The sequence below is a fragment of the Phalaenopsis equestris genome, unplaced genomic scaffold, assembly GCF_001263595.1.
Source record: "Phalaenopsis equestris unplaced genomic scaffold, ASM126359v1 Scaffold205405, whole genome shotgun sequence".
Taxonomy (NCBI): domain Eukaryota; kingdom Viridiplantae; phylum Streptophyta; class Magnoliopsida; order Asparagales; family Orchidaceae; genus Phalaenopsis; species Phalaenopsis equestris.
Window position 1 is genome coordinate 7,759 of NW_018224902.1, and position 20,828 is coordinate 28,586.

At 33.0% G+C, this 20,828-nt stretch overlaps 1 protein-coding gene across 1 annotated transcript in view; it reads right to left on the minus strand.

The window, feature by feature from the left end:
• Positions 1 to 19,002: 19,002 nt before the first annotated feature.
• The window catches only part of LOC110036348 (WUSCHEL-related homeobox 9), a gene marked incomplete in the record, with an annotated part of 4,857 nt that continues 3,031 nt past the window's right edge, over positions 19,003 to 20,828 (minus strand). The window contains 3 exon segments of the mRNA XM_020740770.1: positions 19,003 to 19,174; positions 19,267 to 19,445; positions 20,790 to 20,824. Coding sequence (XP_020596429.1) covers positions 19,166 to 19,174; positions 19,267 to 19,445; positions 20,790 to 20,824 — 223 coding nt within the window.

The following is a 20,828-nucleotide window of genomic DNA, read 5'->3' on the forward strand; positions in this document are numbered from 1 at the left end:
TGAAGTGATAAATTTATTAGGAAATTCACAGAAAGTGAAACGAAATTACTGTCACTATTTTCGAATGCTGAGATATTATCAAAACTAAATTATTTAATTATTAGCAAAACTAAAATGCAAAGTTTAAATAGTAACTACTAAACTACTAAACTATGTTTATGTGATGAAGATTTTTTATGTGAAAAAATATTTTTCCCACTACAATGAGATTGTGGTTTCAGGATCATGTTTAATCTTGTTTCCTTTCTTTTCTTTTTCTTTTTTTTTTTCTATGTGAGGATTACTATATCTGGATATTCTCTACCCTGATACATTGTTATGGAAAATCATTGGCTAATCTCAGGTTTAGTCCCTAAATCTGTAGCTAGGCTAGGAGGATACTGACTCCCACTCCAGAGCTCCTATTTCTCTTCCCCTAAAGGCTAACTCTTGCTTTAGTTCTTTAAAGACTAAGACCAAATTGGGGATTTTAGTCTGTCACCCTAAAATCTCCTGTGACGAAGAGTTCAAATTTATGAAAGCATCATTCCCCTTTACAATGAGTATATGGATTGCGAAGAAATTAAAATCATTTAAAAATACATATATAAGTTCATAGCCATTTCGGATCATATATTTTACAATACATTTTAACAATTCAATTCGCCAGATCAAAAAGTAAATTAAGTTTGGAGCTGAAAAATTATCACAATATATTTTACATTTTAATATTGGCACATCCATATTATCTATTCACTTCACCATATCTCTCCCAGAACATAAATTTTTAAAAAATTTAACATGAAGAACTGAAAAAAAATAAAAGGTGAAAGAAAATATTAAATACATAAAGAAAAGACTTACCTGTTGAAGGTTCTGATTTTTTAAACTTAACTGTCAAATATTGCAGGTGCTAATATGAAAAGGTACAAGACTTATAACATTAAATTTTACATAATACGACGAATCTCTCACTTTTCTCCTTCTCCAACACTCTCAGAGAAGAATTCACACTTATTCTCACAACAAAAACTCTAAACTCTTAAAGAAAAATCACTAATAGACTCCTGAATGATTGTGGAACGAATATGGAACAAGTGTATGGAGGTGAGGTGTGGCGAAAATGAGTGTATGGAGGTGAGGTGTGGCGAAAATGAGCAAGGAGAAATGAAGAGGAGCACCTTCTCTGATCAATTTCAGCCTCAAATAGAGCCTAGAGTCAGTTCTCCAATAGGTGCATCCAAAAATCCTTCAAAAAGCTTCTAAATTTGTCGAATCTTCTAGAAACAATGTTTGAACAGACATTGGCGCCGTCGGCGCCAGTGGTCCGTAATTTAATTCTATGCTCTCTGTCAAATGGCACCGTCGACGCTGCTTCTGGCGCCGTCGACGCTGAATAAAATCTATCAGTCGTTTTGTAAGTCTGCGCCGTCGGCGCTACTTCTGGAGCCGTCGACGCTGAGTATTTCTTCAAAAATGTCATTTTGACTCCAAATTATAACATTTTTGCTTTTTTTTTGCTTCAAGTCCTAAAAATCAACAACCTGTAAGAAAACATACAAATACCCTCCATTAAAGCGCAATATCATCAAAAATGAGTATAAAATATGGGTCTAAAAATGCATATATTTTTTGTGTATCAAAATCCCCCAAACTTAAATGTTACTTGTCCTCAAGTAACTCCTCTACTACATAAAAATATATGACTTCTTGTAAAGAATTTAACTTCTAGATATCCATAATTTAGTCTACTAAACATAATAGCTTGACTTAAGAAAAATTTAAAACAACTTCAGTTAATACTAAAGGTATAAGAATATTCACCAGTCAAGTCCAAGATTTCTGATCCTCTATTCTTTCAAGAAAAATTGCAAATTGGCACATTAAAGTCACTTAGAATATCCATATGAAAAAGAACTTCATAAAATTTTACTAGTAAATAAACTAATACTCAAATAAATGTTTAGAAAATGTAGTCCAGTCTTCTTCCTTAAGTTGATTCAAGTGAAACCAATTTTTAATTAGGTATCTCCTTAAGCTTCTCCTCACATCTCTTTTTTTTTCTTTTCTTTTTTTTCTGATCTTGTTTCTTTTCTTTTCTTTTTTTTTTCTTTTTCTATGTGAGGATTACTATATTGATATGGAGTAAAACAGGGTGAGTAGGAAGCTGAATTGAATGATCACACTTCATGTATCTCACCATTGCATCATCATAATCAAAATCATATTTGAACTTTTGTCGTATCAAATCATCAGTGTGAGCATTTCTGACATCCATGTTTTGCAATCTATGATCCATTCTCAAGATATCTCCTTGTTGTATTATCATCTGGTCGTTGGATTATCATCTGGTCCAATAGTTCTCGAAGAGTAAGGGCACCAGAAGTAGGTGTCCTAGAAGTGGGAGGAATATCCCTGGTCTTACTTTTGGATCTCCAATCAACATGAAATTCATAAGTCTTTATGTTAGCATGTCCAATAGGTTTTATAGGCTCAATCCTCTCTTCCTCGGGTCTAAAATCAACTCCTACTTATTCACAGAGTGTAAAATTCTTAAAGCAATAGATCGAGTTTTCATATAAATAATAGAGCCTACATTTATCCTCATCACTTGTTGAATACAGAAGTTCAGAATGGCTCTATCCTTGGTCACCTCACTATGATGATTTTTCGGTATCATTCTTCCAGAAATAAAATAGTGTCATGCCTTAGATACTACATTTAACATAGAAAAAGGAAAGTTTATCTTAACACCATTCTTGAATTTCCAAGTTCCTCTTCCATCAGTAAGAAAAGAAATAACCTCATCCAAGGCCTCATTCATAGCAGAAAACGATTTATACTGGCAACTGTAAACATCTTCCAACTGATAAAACTCATTAATTTTTCTTGGATAAACCTCCACCATTTTCCCACGAACAAAAACAAAGTCATCAGAAGCCTCCGTAAAATTGGCGCAGAATTCCATCACCACACAAATAATTGCATCAATAGTAAAATAACAAAAATTTTCCCACTACCGAGCATTGATCAATCGCTAGACTTCTCCACCCGGATTTTTAAAACCACGATCCAGAATCACTTTTTTATTTTCAATTCGACCATGTAAACGTGCACTAGCCCTGAAGCCGACAAATTTTTGTTCATCATAATCTACTTTTTTTTTCCTTTGCTCATTCTCGGGGCCATGGTAAATCAGAAAATTTGATAAAAATCCGAATAAATTCCCAAAATTCTGAAACCAAAATTCTAAAAATTATAATGTAAAACTCTTTAAACTTAAATCTACTAAGTAGGAGTACTTCACCAGAGGATTTTCTCAAAATCTCTTAAAAAAACTTCGAAATTTTCGGATCTCGGCAATGTGAGATAAATCTTTGGTAAAAATTTAAAATTTTTAGTTTAATTATAGCTCTTACCTAGAGAAGAAGAAATCCTAAGTTCTTTTGCCTTAAAATCACCCCAAATCCTAGCAAATGCGAGCCCTAGGTGCAAAAATCTGAGGTTGAAGGTGACTCAAAGGGTAAAAATGGTGTTTCACTGTGCAAATCATGAATTTTAAGGGATTTAGGCTGTTCTCAGATTGAGGGCGTCGTAGGCTCCTCTCAGATCGAGGGCGCCGTAGGCTCTGAAGGCCTAAAAATTCCATTTTTTTTTTTAATTTCAATTTTTTTTCAATTTTCTCCAAAGTCTTTTTAGTATTTTTAAACACAATTTTTTATCTAATAATAATTCACAAACAAACATTTCACCAACAATCATTTTCACAAACAACAACAAACTAACTTTTATATATGAAAATACACTTTTCATAAATTCATTTTTCTAATCACACTTTTACACTCATATAGCAAACTAAATTATAAATCAACGTTGAAATTAAGCCACAACACTAAACGCTGACCAGAGTGTAAAAATAAGTGCACGGTGTGCCAAACCACCAGTGGTCTTTCTTAAAGCAATAGATTGAGTGTTCATATAAATAATAGAGCCTACATTTACCCTCATCACTTGTTGAATACAGAAGTTCAGAATGGCTTTATCCGTGGTCACCTCACTATGATGATTTGTCGGTATCATTCTTTCAGAAATAAAATAGTGTCATGCCTTAGATACTACATTTAACATAGAAAAAGGAAAGTTTACCTTAAACCCATTCTTGAATTTCCAAGTTCCTCTTCCATCAGTAAGAAAAGAAATAACCTCATCCAAGGCCTCATTCATAGCAGAAAACGATTTATACTGGCAACTGTAAACATCTTCCAACTGATAAAACTCATTAATTTTTCTTGGAGAAACCTCCACCATTTTCCCTCGAACAAAAATAAAGTCATCAGAATCCTCCGTAAAATTTGCGCAGAATTTCATCACCACACAAATAATTGCATCAGTAGTAAAATAACAAAAATTTTCCCACTACGGAGCATTGATCAATCGCTAGACTTCTCCACCCGGATTGGTGCTTTCTCCTCCTCTAATATCCCCCATAAACTGGTAATGAACGTACAAATTATATAAAGGTTGGTACGGGAATTGATCAGTCGAATTTTCTTTGATCCATACTTTTTCTATAAACATCTGCACTAATCCTGCTTCAAATGTTCCAGTATGATCAAAATTCTCCTTCATCCTCCAATCTAGGTAATCAAAAAGGCACTTAAGATCTCCTATTACATTCGTAATTCTTTCAATCTTCTTCAATTTCTTTTCCAAAGAAAGTGAACTTCCAACTGTTGGTGGCATCAATGGAGTTGAAGCACGTGATGAATGATCCAAGATAATATCTGATGCTTCATTTCCATTCCCAATGTAATTGTCATCAATAGGAATCATGGGATCTTAACGTAATAATACTTTCTTCCAACTTTTATATGACACTTGAGATTGACTGCAAAGTAACAAAATTGTGGAATGATGCCTCAATCCATATATTGGTCCATTCATAATAATACCCATAAATTTAAAAATTATAGATCCTATATCAATGGGTTTTTTCATTTGAATGCAATAATTTAAAATAGCACTTTCTTTGGTGACTCTATTAATCTTCATGGTAAGGAGTAATTTTGTAGAAATGAAGAAATGCCACTGCTTTGATATTGGATTAAGTGATGAAGCGGAGAAACTAACATATCCCTCATCTCGCATTTCCCAAATATCATTTTCATCCGTCAGAAAATTATAAACATCTTGCATTAAATCTCTGGTAGAGATAAAATTTGTATAATGACAGATTGGAATGTTCTCTATCATATACAACTCGTTAATTTGCGCTGGAGTAAATGGTATAGCCTTACCTCGTAAGAAAATTACTTCTTGGGTAATTCCATGTAAGTTGGCATAGAATTCCTTCACCACTGGTACAACAACTGCAGCGGTAGTATAACACAGAACTTCTCATCGTCTTTGTACAATTATTTTATCAATCCATGATTGACAAAGCCTCTTTCCTTAATCAATCTCTTCTTTGTAATAATTTTATCGTATAATCTCTGCGCGTCAAAACTGATAAACTTTCTTCTATTAAAAACTCCATACTTGGAAGTATTTCTAAAATTGGAAGACATGAAATTCGAAAATAGGAAGTTTTTAGTCATCCAAGGCAGCTTTTAGGACTTTAAAAACACCTCCCGACAATTATTACGGATCGAAATCCTGCCAAAGTCTGCCAAAATTCATCCTGAACCGTCAAACTACTATCGGCGTCGTTGGTGCTCCTGATGGCACTATCAGAGCCATGGTCCATCTATCGGGCACTTTCGGCGCCCATGTTGGCGCCGTCGGCGCCAAAGGCCAAAATCACGATTTTTCATTTTTTTTGTTCAATTTGATTCCAAATCTTCCTCCAATACCAATATTTGTCTTAATTTATATTATATACAATTGTCTTGGTGTTGGATTGTTATCTCCTAACTCTTATCAAACAAAATATTAATACATAGATATATATTTTTATATATATCGATTGCCTCCCATGAAGCGCTTGGTTTAATGTCGTCTGCCCGACGTACCATCTGTTTAATTGGGTTAACATTAAAACTTCTTAAATTGTGGTATGTGTCTTTCATAATAATATTTCAATCGATGCCCATTTAATTTAAATATTTTTCCAGTGTTAGGATCTTTAATAACAACAGTTCCATAATGATAGACTTTAATCACTTTAAATGGTCTTAATAATTTGAATTTCAGTTTTACTAGAAATAATCTCAATCTTGTATTATATAATAGGACTTCTTGTCCAGGTTCAAACTTTTTATTAATAATCTCCGATCATGCCATATTTTCATTTTCTCCCTATAGATTTTTGCATTATCATATGTTTCATTTCTAATCTCCTCAAGTTCATTGAATTGCAATATTTTTTTCTCACCAACATCTTTTAGATTAAAATTAATTTCCTTAATAGCCTAAAATACTTTATGCTCCAATTCTACTGGTAAGTGACATGTTATTTCAAAAATAAGTCTTTATGGGGATATTCCTATAGGAGTCTTATAAGCAGTTCTATATGCCCGTAATGTAATATCTAATCTAACAAACCAATCTAATTTATAAGGATTTACAATTTTTTCTAAAATTCTCTTAATTTCATGATTTGATATCTTTGTTGGACCGCTAATCTGAGGATGATAAGCAGTAGAAAATATATACATAATATTATATTTCTTAATCAATTTTTTTGATTCTCTTATTCCTAAAATGAAATCCTTCATCAGTAATAATTACTCTCGGCATTTCATGTCTTGTAAAAATATTTTTAATTAAAAATTTAGAAACACTCCGAGCATCACATCTAGGTACAAAAATAGCTTGAATTCATTTAGACTCATGGCAGTTATTATGGAGTGAAATGCTGCCAAAGTATGCCAAAAGTTGCAGGAACCGTCCAACCTCTCTCAGCGTCGCTAGCGCTCCTGATGGGCGCTGCTGAGGCTGAGTCCATTTTCTTGGGCATCGTCGGTGCCCATTCTGGCGCCGTCGGAGCCAGTGGCAAAATTTTTGCGATTTCAATTTTTTCATTTAATTAGATTCCAACATTTCTTCCAATACCAATATTGGACTTAATTTATAATAAATACAATTGTGTAGGACCATGATCTACTAATATATAAGACACTTAACAAACTAAATAGTAATACATAGACATATAAGTATAAGGTTCCCTCCCACAAAGCAGTTGTTTTAACGTCGTCAGCCCGACATACCATTGTTTAGTTATTTTGACTTAATATTAAAACTTCTTTAAATTGAGGTATGTCTCCTTCATAATAGTGTTTCAAATGATGCCCATTAACTTTAAATATCTTTCCAGTGTTAGGATCTTTAGTCACAACAGTTCTGTAATGATAAACTTTAATCTCTTTAAATGGTCCTAACCATCTGGATTTCAATTTTCCTAGAAACAATCTCAATCTTGTATTATATAATAGAACTTATTATCCAAGTTCAAATTTCTTTTGAATAATCTTCAAATCATGTCATATTTTCATTTTCTCTTTATAGATTTTTGCATTATCATATGCTTCATTTCTAATCTCCTCAAGTTCATTGAGTTACAATAATCTTTTCTCACTAGCATCTTTTAGATTAAAATTTTGTTGTGCCTTTGTCCTAAAACAACCCCAATAATATAATCACTAGCATCACACATTATTTCAAATGGTTTTTCCCAATCAGGTGGAATTATTATAGGTGCAGTGATTATTTTTTCTTTCAATAATTCAAATGCTTTTATGCATTCCTTGTTAAAATCAAATTTTGTATCTTTTCTAAAAGTTGGCATAAGGCTTAGTTATTTATGAAAGAAATTTTATGTAGCGCCTGTAGAAACCACCATGTCCTAGAAAATTTCTTACCCCTTTGACCGTAATTGGTGGTGGTAATTTTTCAATATCTTGAAATTTTGCATGATCTACTTTCACATGTCATTTTCAGAAATTTTATGCCCAAGTACAATACCTCATGCAACCATAAATTGGCATTTTCCCAATTTAGTACTAGGTTGATTCTTTCACATACTTCCAAAACTTTTTCTAATATATTTAAACATAATTTAAATGAAGTTTGAATACAGAAAAATCATCCATAAACACTTCTCTTCCATGTTCAATAAAATTGCTAAAAATTGACATCATACATATTTAAAATGTTGCAGGTGCATTGCATAGTTCAAAAGACATTCTACAAAAAGCAAATGTTCCATATGGGCTTGTAAATGTTATTTTCTCTTGATCCTTTCGAGTAATTAGAACTTGGTGATAACCGATATATCCATCTAAAAAGCAATAATATTTGTTCCTAGCCAATCTATCTAACATTTGGTCTAGAAAAGGTAAAGGAAAGTGATATTTTCTGGTGGCCACATTTAATTTTATATAGTCAATATAAATTCGTCAACCAGTAACTTATCTTATTGGAATTAATTCATTTTTCTCATTTTCTTCAATAGTCACTCCTACTTTTTTCGAAACACAGTGAATTGGACTTACTCAAACACTATCTGAAATTAGATATATAATTCCAACATATAGCCATTTTAAAATTTCTTTTTAAACAACTTCTTTCATATGAAAAAAATTATATGTAGCGCCTGTAGAAACCGGCATGTCCTAGAAAATTTCTTACCCCTTTGACCGTAGTTGGTGGTGGTAATTTTTCAATAACTTGAATTTTTGCAGGATCTACTTTCATGCCATTTTCAATAATTTTATGCCCAAGTACAGTACCTCATGCAACCATAAATTGGCATTTTCCCAATTAAGTACTAGGTTGATTATTTCACATACTTCCAAAACTTTTTCTAATATATTTAACATTAACAAAGTTTCGAATACAGAAAACTTCTGAATACAGAAAAATCATCCATAAACACTTCTCTTTCATGTTCAATAAAATTGCTAAAAATTGACATCATACATATTTGAAATGTTGCAGGTGCATTGCATAGTTCAAAAGACATTCTACGAAAAGCAAATGTTCCATATGGGCTTGTAAATGTTGTTTTCTCTTGATCCTTTCGAGTAATTAGAACTTGGTGATAACCGATATATTTATCTAAAAAGCAATAATATTTATTTCCAGCCAACTTATCTAACATTCGGTCTAGAAAGGGTAAAGGAAAGTGATCTTTTCTGGTGGCCACATTTAATTTTCTATAGTCAATATAAATTCATCAACTAGTAACTTATCTTATTGGAATTAATTCATTTTTCTCATTTTCTTCAATATTCACTCCTCCTTTCTTCGAAACACAGTGAATTGGACTTACCCAAACACTATCTGAAATTGGATATATAATTCCTGCATATAGCCATTTTAAATTTTTTTTAAAACAACTTCTTTCATTTTTAGGTTTAATCTCCTATGAGGATCAGCTTTAGGTTTATATTGTTCATCTAATAGAATTTTGTGCATACAAATAGAAGGACTAATTCCTTTAATATCTGCTAAAGTCCATCTAAAAGCCTTTTTATATCTTTTCAACATTTCTATTAATTTTTTTTCTTGAATTACAGTTAACTCAGAAGATACAATAACAAGCAATGTAGAAGACTCTCCTAAAAATACATATTTTAAATGATCAGGTAGTATCTTCAGTTCAAGTTTAGGTGGTTCAATACTTGAAGGAATAAGATGTTTATTATCATTTTCTAACAAGTATATAATTTCAAATTTGTCCTGAATATAATCCAAACCCTCTTCTTTTATCTCGTCCTTATTCTCAAAAAATCTCCTTGCTTTAATTTGTCTTCAAACTCATTCTTAAATTGCTCATTACTCAAATAATCAGTTACTTCCATCCTGAAACATTCATTATTTTTTTCTATTGCAGGATATTTCATAGCTTTTGTTATATTAAATGTTACTTCTTCATCATTAACTCTCATTATTAATTCTCTTTTTTGCACATCTATCACAGCTCTCCCTGTTGTAAGAAATGGTCTCCCCAAAATATAGGAATCACTTCATCTTCCTCTATATCTAATACTATAAAGTCTACAGGGAAAATAACTTTATTCACTTTTACTAATATATCTTCTATAACTCCTTTCGGATAAGTTATTGATCGATCAGCTAACTGAAAAGTTACAGTAGTAGGGGAAATCTCTCCCAAATCTAAACATTTAAAGATAGTTAAAGGCATAATATTGATACTTGCTCCTACGCTCCTAAATTGCATAAAGCTTTTCTAAAAAACTTTTCACCAATAACACAAGGAATAGTAAAACAACCAAGATCTTTTAATTTTTCAGGAAGCTTTTTCTAAATAATAGCACTACACTCTTCATTGAGTGCAACAGTCTCATGATCTGTAAACTTCCTATTCTTGTTTAGTATATCCTTTATAAATTTCACATAATTTGGCATTTGTTCCAAAGCTTCAATGAAAAAAATGTTTATCGTTAACTTCTTAAGGATTTCCAAAAATTTTGTAAATTGTTTATCTTTTTCTTCTGCTTTAGTCTTTGAGGAAACGAGGGTAATGGTTTTTCTAAAGGACCTTGTGTTTGTTCATTTTTATTTTGGTCACTTTCCATTTCTTCGTTCTCTTCATCAACTTCAATTTCTCTTTAGATCCTTGTTTCAACTTCTTTTCCACTTTGTAATTGAATAACTTTAATTTTCTCCTTATTTTGATCTTTTGGATTAACATCCACAATACTCGAAAGAATTCCAGGAGGTCTGTTACTGAGTGCAGTAGCAATTTATCCTAATTGATTTTCAATATTTCTAATAGCAGCCCCTTGATTCTATATTTGATTTCCCATGTTCAACATTACTTTTTCTATTTTCAACTTCTTCTCTTTAACCTGTGGGTTAGGGTAGAATTAATTCCAAGAGGATAATAAGGTCAATAATTAGGATTTCCTTAGTTGTTCAAATTTCTAGAGGGATCCACCGAATTGTTATAATTATTTCAACTAAAATTAGGTGATTTTTCCATCCATGGGGTAATAATAATTAGAATAGGGATTGTTATTTTGATTATTTATAACATGTAAAGTTTCATAAGATGATTGAGTATCAATTATCCGCCCTAGTGAATTTTCCTCTAATACTGGGGGTATTTGAGAATAGTTCACTCCAATTTGATCAATCTTTTTTGAAATAGCAGTAATTTGAGATGTTAAAATAGACATTGCATCAGAATCATGAATAATAGCCACTCTCTTAGGATTTACCCTTTCAGATGGACGTTAAAAAATGTTAGTAGACATTTCTTTAATTAAAGAATATGCTTCATCAAATGGGTTTGGCATTAGTGATCCAACAGCAGCAGCATCTATAATAGATTTAAACGATCCTACCAGTCCATTGTAAAATTTTAAATTATTAACCAATCTGGTAAAGCATGGTGTGAACATTTTCTAAGAAGATCTTTAAATCTTTCCTTTGATCTTTAAATCTTTCCCAAGCTTCATATATTGATTCCCCTTCAAACTGACAAAAAGATGTAATATCATTTCTAAATTTAACAGTTTTCAATGGTAGAAAATATTTAGCTAAGAATTTTTGTGATAGTTCTCCCCAAGTTCTGATAGATCCAGGTGCTAATGAATTTAACCAAGCTTTTATTTTATCCCTTAATGAAAAAGGAAAAAGTCTAAGTTTAACATCATCATTAAACACTCCATCATATTTAAAAGTAGCACAAATTTCAAGAAAACTAGCAAGATGTATGTTAGGATCTTCAGTAGGTGTTCCTCCAAACTGAATATTTTGTACTATTTGGATAATAGCAGGTTTAAGCTCAAATAAATTAGCAGCAACATCAGAATTTTGAATAGTCACGTGAAGTTCATTTGTTGTCGGATTAGATAATCTTTTAAATGTCTTTGTCGATTTACATTTATTTGATTATCTAAGTTATTCTCCATTTCATTAAAATTTTTAATCTCTTTTTATTGTTTTCGAAATTTTCTAATATTACATTCTAATTCTGAATCGTAAGGTACTAAACCTTCAGATCAAATATTTCGTATAAACAAAAATAATAAGCAAAGAAAAATTTCTTAAATTTACTCTTAAATATATAGTTATTTGTTTTTGGATTTTTTGATTTTATAATTTTTTTGATATTTTGTATTTTGTATATTTTTATCTGTAAATTTCCTAATTTATCAAATCTATTTAATTTACCATTACCTTCCCCGACAACAACGCAAAAAACTTGATCCCGGAAAATATAGTTGTGTAAATTTTAAATAAGTTTAACTCTGCTATGTAACGGTGCCAAAAGCTTGATGTAATATTTATGATTAAGAAATTTAAGCAATTAATGTTGGGATTCTACGCAAGTCTACGTATTGTTATGAAGCAATAAAGGACTTTCTATTTAAGCCCTGAATATCGATCCTACGGGGAAGGTTTAAATTTGAAGTGATAAATTTATTAGAAAATTCACAAAAAGTGAAACGAAGTTACTGTCACTAATTTTGAATGCTGAGATATTATCAAAACTAAATTATTTAATTATTAGCAAAACCAAAATGTAAAGTTTAAACAGTAACTACTAAAGTACTAAACTATGTTTATGTGATGAAGATTTCTTATGTGAAAAAACATCATTCCCACTACAATGAGATTTTGGTAAAATGAGATGAGATAAATGACTTTAATATGTTTTATGCCAAATAGGAGCAATTTTAATTCTCTACCATGATACAGTGCTATAGAAAATCATTGGCTGATCCCAGGTTTAGACCCTAAATCCGTGGCTAGGCTAGGAGGATACTGGCTCCCACTCCAGAGCTCCCACTTCCCTTCACAGAAAGGCTAACTCTCGCTTTAGTTTTTAAACACTAAAACCCAATTGGGGATTTTAGTCTTAGCCTGTCACCCTAAAATCTCCAATTCTACGACCAACAACGTATATTCCTATTTATTTGCACTTAATTCCATAAGCAAAATACTCCTTCATGGAATCAAATGTGATCCTCACTCTATTGTAGAGCTCATACTCGATTTCTCGGATCTTATATTTCACAACACATTTTAACAATTTAATTGACCAGATTGAAAAGTAATTTAAGTTTGAAGTTGAAAAATCATCACATTTTATTTTATATTTTAATATTAGCACATCCATGTTATCTCTTCATTTTACCATATCTCAAAGTAGGGAGAAAGATAAAGAAAATTACTTAGAATTCATGAGAAAGATACAACAAAACACAAATTTCTATATATAAAAAAAGTTCATACAACACTTATCTGAAACTCTTAGCTCTTTCTCAAAGCAAATCCACCCATTGCAACCTCTCTTAGAAAATATAGGAAGAAGAAATCTCGCACTTCTCTCCCTCTCCAACACTTCTTATAGAAGAATTTACTCTTAAACTCACCATAAAAAAATCAAAGCTATAAAGAAAATAGATGACTAATGGTGTGGAATGGCATGGAAGGATGTAAAGTGGTAAGGAGGAGCATGAAGAGGTATGAAGGGGGCCTCTTTTCTGATCAATTTTGGCCTCAAATAGAGCCTAGAGTCAGTTCTCCAATAGGTGCATCCAAAAATCCTTCAAAAAGCTTCTAAATTTGTCGAATCTTCTCAATCTTCTAGAAACAGGGTCTGAATCGACATTGGAGCCGTCGGTGCCAGTGGTTCGTAATTTAATTCTATGCTCTTTGTTAAATGACATCGTTGGCGTTGCTTCTAGCGCCGTCGGCGCTGAGTAAAATCCATCAGTTGTTCTGTAAGTCTGCACCGTCTATGCTGAGTATTTCTTCAAAAATGTCATTTTGACTCCAATTTATATCTTTTTTTGCTTCCTTTTTGCTTCAAGTCCTAAAAATCAACAACATGTAAGAAAACATACAAATAACTTCCATTAAAGCGCAATATCACCAAAAGTGAGTATAAAATATGAGTCTAAAAATGCATATAATTTTGGTGTATCAGTAGACCCCGGTTCCTCAGTTTGAGTAGCACCTATGTGGGTGCTTAAGTGCCCGCAACCAGGCGGATATGCGTCGAGTGCCTTGTGCTTAGGCTCCACAACCCAATAATCTCCTACTTATGGACTATAACACCCAACACCAGTCCTCTACCTCCATTTGAATCACATTCATAGTTATGTACTATGGTCACGAACTGTGGTGTGGCTCACCCTCAGTCTCAACCTTCATGAAACCCAACTGAAACAAAGAATAGCTTCAGTTTCTCAATAGTCATCACCTTCGTCAACATATCTGCAATGCATGATTTTCAACTATTTGTATCTTTTTTCTAAAAATAACTGCTCATCTTTGAGAAGATATTGAATGAAATGATACCTGAACTTGATGTGTTTTGTCTTGACATAAAAATTAATATTCTTAGCAAGATGAACTGCACTCATACTCTCATTGTAGAGTCTTTCAATCCTCCGGCCTCAAATAGAGCCTACAGTCAGTTATCCAATAGGTGCATCCAAAAACCCTTCAAAAAGCGTCCGAATCTTCTAGAAACATGGTCTGAATCGACATTGGAGCCGTCGGCACCAGTGGTCCGTAATTTAATTCTATGCTCTTTGCTAAATGACATCGTTGGCGTTGCTTCTGGCGCCGTCGGCGCTGAGTAAAATCCATCAGTCGTTCTGTAAGTTTGCACCATCTATGCTGAGTATTTTATCAAAAATGCCAGTTTGACTCCAAATTCCATCTTTTTTTGCTTCTTTTTTGCTTCAAGTCTTAAAAATCAACAACATGTAAGAAAACATACAAATAACTTTCATTAAAGCGCAATATCACCAAAAATGAGTATAAAATATGGTTCTAAAAATGCATATAATTTTGGTGTATCAGTAGACCCCGGTTCCTCAGTTTGAGTAGCACCTATGTGGGTGCTTAAGTGCCCGCAACCAGGCGGATATGCGTCGAGTGCCTTGTGCTTAGGCTCCACAACCCAATAATCTCCTACTTATGGACTATAACACCCAACACCAGTCCTCTACCTCCATTTGAATCACATTCATAGTTATGTACTATGGTCACGAACTGTGGTGTGGCTCACCCTCAGTCTCAACCTTCATGAAACCCAACTGAAACAAAGAATAGCTTCAGTTTCTCAATAGTCATCACCTTCGTCAACATATCTGCAAGATTTTCAACTATTTGTATCTTTTTTCTAAAAATAACTGCTCATCTTTGAGAAGATACTGAATGAAATGATACCTGAACTGGATGTGTTTTGTCTTGACATAATTAATATTCTTAGCAAGATGAATCGCACTCATACTCTCATTGTAGAGTCTTTCAATCCTCTGCTGCTTACCCAATTTTGTCATGAAACTCTAAAGCAAAATTATTTCCTTGTCAGCATTAGTAATAACAACATATTTAACATCCGTATTTGAAAGTGAAAAAATCTTCTACGACCTAAAAATCTTACTCACTATTGTGTTCCCTGATGTGAAGAAATAACTTGTTGTACTTCTTCTACTGTCCACTTCACTTGCTAGATCTAAATCTACAAAACTTAGATTGTTCCCTGCACTTTCATAGCAAAGTACCCTATTAATTATTCCCCTCAAATGCCTGAGAATTCACTTTACCACCTCCCAATGATGCATGTCTGGATTGTCCATGTATCTGTTGAGCACTCCCACTACATATGTAATATCTGGCCTGATACAAATGATCGTATATATCAAACTTCCAACTATTAAAGCATAAGGAGTTGTCTCCATATAAGCTTGCTCTGCTTCAAAGTTAAGTGATAGCTCCTTAGATAGTTTAAAGTTACTACCTAAGGGAGTGCCGACAGTGCTAATTGGTTTCATCTCACTCATGTTGAACCTTTTTAGGATCCTTTCAACATACTCTATCTGAGACAACTTTGGTGTTTTTACACTCCTGTCTCTACTGATTCTCATCCTGAGGATCTTTTTGGTTGGACCTAAATCCTTCTGCTTTAACTCACTTGATTACTATTTCTTCAAGTTCCTGATTTTTTCTATATCTGCCTCTGCAAGAAGATCTCTATGCAATCCACTCCTTCCTTATACTGGAAAACCTTCACAACGAGGCTTGCATTATAGTGTTTGCTACCATCTGACTCCTCTTTCAGCTTATAGACCCACTTATTGTGCAGTACTTTTTTGTCATTTGGTAGTACCATCAAATCCCAAGTCTCATTTAACTCCAAACATTCTTTTGATTATCATAAATACAATCTTCACAAAAATTTTGATCAACTAATTTCAGACCCTGAAGGTTATTATTTGAAAGTAGGGACTTCATATTTTTATCGCTCATATGACCAAGCTTACGATGCCACAAACTTGTATCCACCCTAGTTCCAGCCACATCAATGAAATCAGTCATTTCATTGATTAGATAAAGGGTGCCTTCAATTTTGCTTTGATCCATCACTAATGCCCCATGACCACCTTCCATGAATCACCTCTAAAATTAGTCATAAGTCTTTACCTTTTTAGCCGGCTCAAAGATATAATATTTCTCTGAACATCTATGACTTCAGTAAGCTTCCAGATTGTCCCATTCAACAACTAGATATCAATATCATCTATTCCAACATATTGCAAGCCTTGTTATCACCCAGATAAACCTTTCATAGATTACTCTGAGTGTAGTTTTTAAATACCTCTTTATTGGGGTAAGCATAAAAAGAGGCACCTGAATCCACCGTACAAGATTCAGTGCTGACTAGGGATAACACTAGGGAGTCATTTTGGATTTTACCTGTGGATTCATTATTAGAGAAACTACTCTCCTCTCCTCCTCCACCAGCTTTTCTTGGAGTTTTACAGTCCTTCTTGAAATGCCCCTTCTTACCGCAGTTCCGGCTTTTTGCTCTGTTTAACTTGGGATTTCCTTTCTTGAATCTTCCTCTACTGATATTCCTGCCCAGATTCCTTCTACTACTATCAGCATTCAACGTAAAACATGAAGATTAACCATTCGTTGCTTTTTTTGTGAACTTCTTCATTCAACTTCAAATCCACGATATCATCAAATTTTAACTTCGAAGTCCCTGAAGAATTACACACCGTCATTACCAAGCCTTCCCAGCTTTCACCAGTATTCTAACTCATCATCAAACTTGATCCCCACAAAATAGAACTTGCTTGTCACAGTGTTGAAGTTATTGGGATGCTCTACCACTGAATTGTCTTCCACCATTTTTATGTTGAATAGTTTCTTTATTAGAAAAATCTTATTGGAAATAGAATATTTTTGTACACCTTGGCCAGTGCCGCCATGAGATCCACCATAGTTTTCTCATTTACAATGTTAAATGTAACATATGAGGAATGTGTCAACCTGGTCAAACCTAGTGTCGCTCGATCCAACACTTCTCATTTCTCCATAGGCATAGACTCATGCTTTCTTGTGATTCCTTGTAAAGACTAGTCTAATTTTTTCTGATACACTAAATCCTCCACCTGCATCTTCCAAAAAGTGAAATTTGTCCCATTGAACTTCTCTACCTTTAATCTTGTTTCTTCAGTCATTGCTGCAATGCAAATCAAACCCCGCTCTAATACTAGTATGTTAAGGAAAACTACTATGAAAGAGTCTTCTTTTAATTTCACCACATAATAGGATCACAAGATTCTAGAAAACCAGAACAAAAATTTAAACATAGAAGCACAATCAAACCAACAAGAAAAACACACAACAATTTTACATGAAAAAACCAGAGAAAGGGAAAAAACCATGGCGCCACACCTCCAGAAATTACAGAATGAAATTTAGAAATTTTTATAAATGACTCACACAAAATTTTTCTCCACACTCACACAAAGAAAATTATAGAACTTGCACCAACAATCTTTCCTCTCTGATCCAACGCAAAAAATAATGTCGAATCACTGAAATCCACCTCTTCGACACTCCTCACCTTCACCGCAAAACTCTTTGAAGAATTTAGAAAGAATAAAAGGGTAAGCCCACCGATCCACACTCAAATTTTGGCTTAAAAAATTAATTGTTGGTGTAGTATCTACATCAAGAACTTAGGCACTGAAACTTGGCGCCTAAGCGTCGGTCTATCAGGAATAAGAGCAGCTCTCGCTTTATAGCAGGCGCATATGCGCCCAAAGCCTGTGCCTAGGCCTCGGCTCCTTTGTTTGAGCAACACCCAAGTTGGCGCTTAAGCTCCCACAACCTGGTGCATATGGGTCAGGTGTCGTGTGCTTAGGCTCCATAGGAAGGCCAACATTATGAAACCCAAATAATATAATGCATTTTGAAAAAAAAAAAAACTTTCTACACAAATATAAGGCTTTATTAAACATAGAGGGTACATCAAAATTTTCTTATGTAATATCTGTTACCCTAATTTTTTATCTTAAAAAGAGCATTATAATTAAAATTTGATTAAAAGAATATTGGAAGAAAAAATAGAGACTATGAAACTTTAATTTTCTTTAAGAAAAATTTATTTTCATCTTAATAAATTATATAATCTTGAAACATATTTCTATATTTTCTTCATTTTATATGAAGTCAATGATTTGAATTAGATTACAAAGAAACTATACAAATATAAATCTATACTTTTATTTCAAAAAATGTCATAAATTTAATTATCAAACTTTAAATATTCAATATATAAATGTACAATAAATGTGTGTTGTATGCATGCATGTAAAACTTCTTTAAAACTCCAAGTTAATATGAACACTAAATTTAACTTATTCAATTTTTAGAACACCTTTTTTAAGATTTTAAAAATGCAAGGCAAAACAAGTCTACACATACACAACTTACATACATATATAAAATTGTAAAGCATATACATATATATATATATAGAGAGAGAGAGAGAGAGAGAGAAAGAGAGAGAGAGAGATGTATGTATGTTTGTATGTACATACATACATACATATATATGCATGCACGTACATGTATACATACATATATATTTATCTATATACATACATACATATATATACATACACACATATATATGCATACATACAAACACATACAGACATATACATACATACATAAATACATACACATACATACATTAGAAAAAAAGTTGATATCATATCATATTTAGTCCTCATAAATAAAGTCCATACAATCATATATCTATGCCTTCATAGCCAAAGCAAAGCTAATAATATATGAGCATAAGAAAAAGTGCACACTACTTCAAAGACCAAACAAATGAGTCAAACTCCTTCACCACTGAAACTCCCCACCAGCATTAAACCAGATAGAACACTTAATGAACCTGCAAATTAAAAATAAATAAATAAATAAATAAATAAATGCAAAAATTAAAAAAAAAAAATTAAAAATGAGAAATAGAGAGGATTAATTAACCAGATAATAGGAGGCTCCATGCTGAAGAGGCTGGAGAGTGAGGCCCCACTCATCAGTCAAAACGGGGTGGCCGGAGGAGTGGAGGAGAACGGCTTCTTCCCCGAAGACCTCCCTTATGTTGAGAGGTCCGGCGATCACCTCGTATCCCACGTCATTAATGAATACAGTTGACTTTTCCACTGCAGTCAAACCACCATTATTCCACCATTAATTACTCATTTATTCATACTTATTAATAATCCCTTTAATTATGCCATAATAATCCGCTTATGGTTCAAGTAAGAATTTAATTTGATGACTTCAACACATTGAATTGTAATTTAATTCTCAGCTTTTTATATACATTAAAAAACCCCCCAAAAATGCAAATATATATTGAACACTTTAGCTACTACATATATAAATCCAAAAGAATTATGTGGTAGAAATGCAATTTTTCCAAAATTTAGGGTATGTTTGGGGTAGCTGCAGCTTATTGAATAATTTGATTGAAAAAAATCTGCTGATAAGTTAGGTGCGGTGACTATTACAAATTTTTGTTTTTATTTTTTGAAAAGTCAAACCGCTGTCAGAGAGCTGTCACCGCACCTAGATAGGTGTGGTGTGAAAACGCTGCTTTCAGCGTTTTCAAAACGCATAAGCTGTCAAGACGCAGTTTACCCAAACATCCAGGTGGGTCTTCAAAACGCCACCACACCAAATAAGTTGCCCCAAACGGACCCTTAGTATGTGCTCAGCTTAAAACTAGTTATGACTTTAAAAAGAACAATTAATCTTATCCTATTAGCCACAAATAATTTCATAAATTACACTTCGCAGCCATAAATCATGTCTTAAGTCTATTAATTCTTACATTCTAGTTCCCAAGTATTATCCTAATTAATAAATGTCCCTAATCTTTACTATATAATTAATTTACGTGGATCATTAAAAGATAATTATAATAAAAAAAATGTAAAAAATACATATATGTGGTATGCAAAAACTGGATTTTGCACTTTACAGTTATCTAGAGAGAGAAAAATAGAGAGAAGAAAAGGGGGGAGTTTTTTTTGCCCTACCTTTAATGCCATGCACACGTCCAATCTAGGTAACTGAGCCATAATGCAATGCGTGAAAGAACCCTCTAATGTCAAAATTTTCTTTCATTTTTCATTTTCTCTCTCTATATGTTCTTTCCCTTACATCCTCTCCATCACTTCAACTCTCTTTCTATCTCTTCACCTGTCTTTCTCTCTGAACAACACTGTCACACATGAAACTCTCTCGAGAATCTCTTCTGACATGACTACACGCCCCAGTTTCCTTTGATCCATCCACTCAATCTTACATACATGACTCCGGTCCCCCTACACATTCTCTCTCTATCTCTACATGTCCCTCTCTCTAACTCCTTGCACTCTCTCTCTCTAAAAGATTTGCTTTTGCTAGGTGATTAGGATTTAAAAAGACTTCCTTTTCTATATTGAACATAGAGATGAGCTTGTATATGGTATTTTATTTTAAAATAATATATAGTGTACCTTTTATCTCATTGACAGTACCGGGTGTAGCCGTTTCTT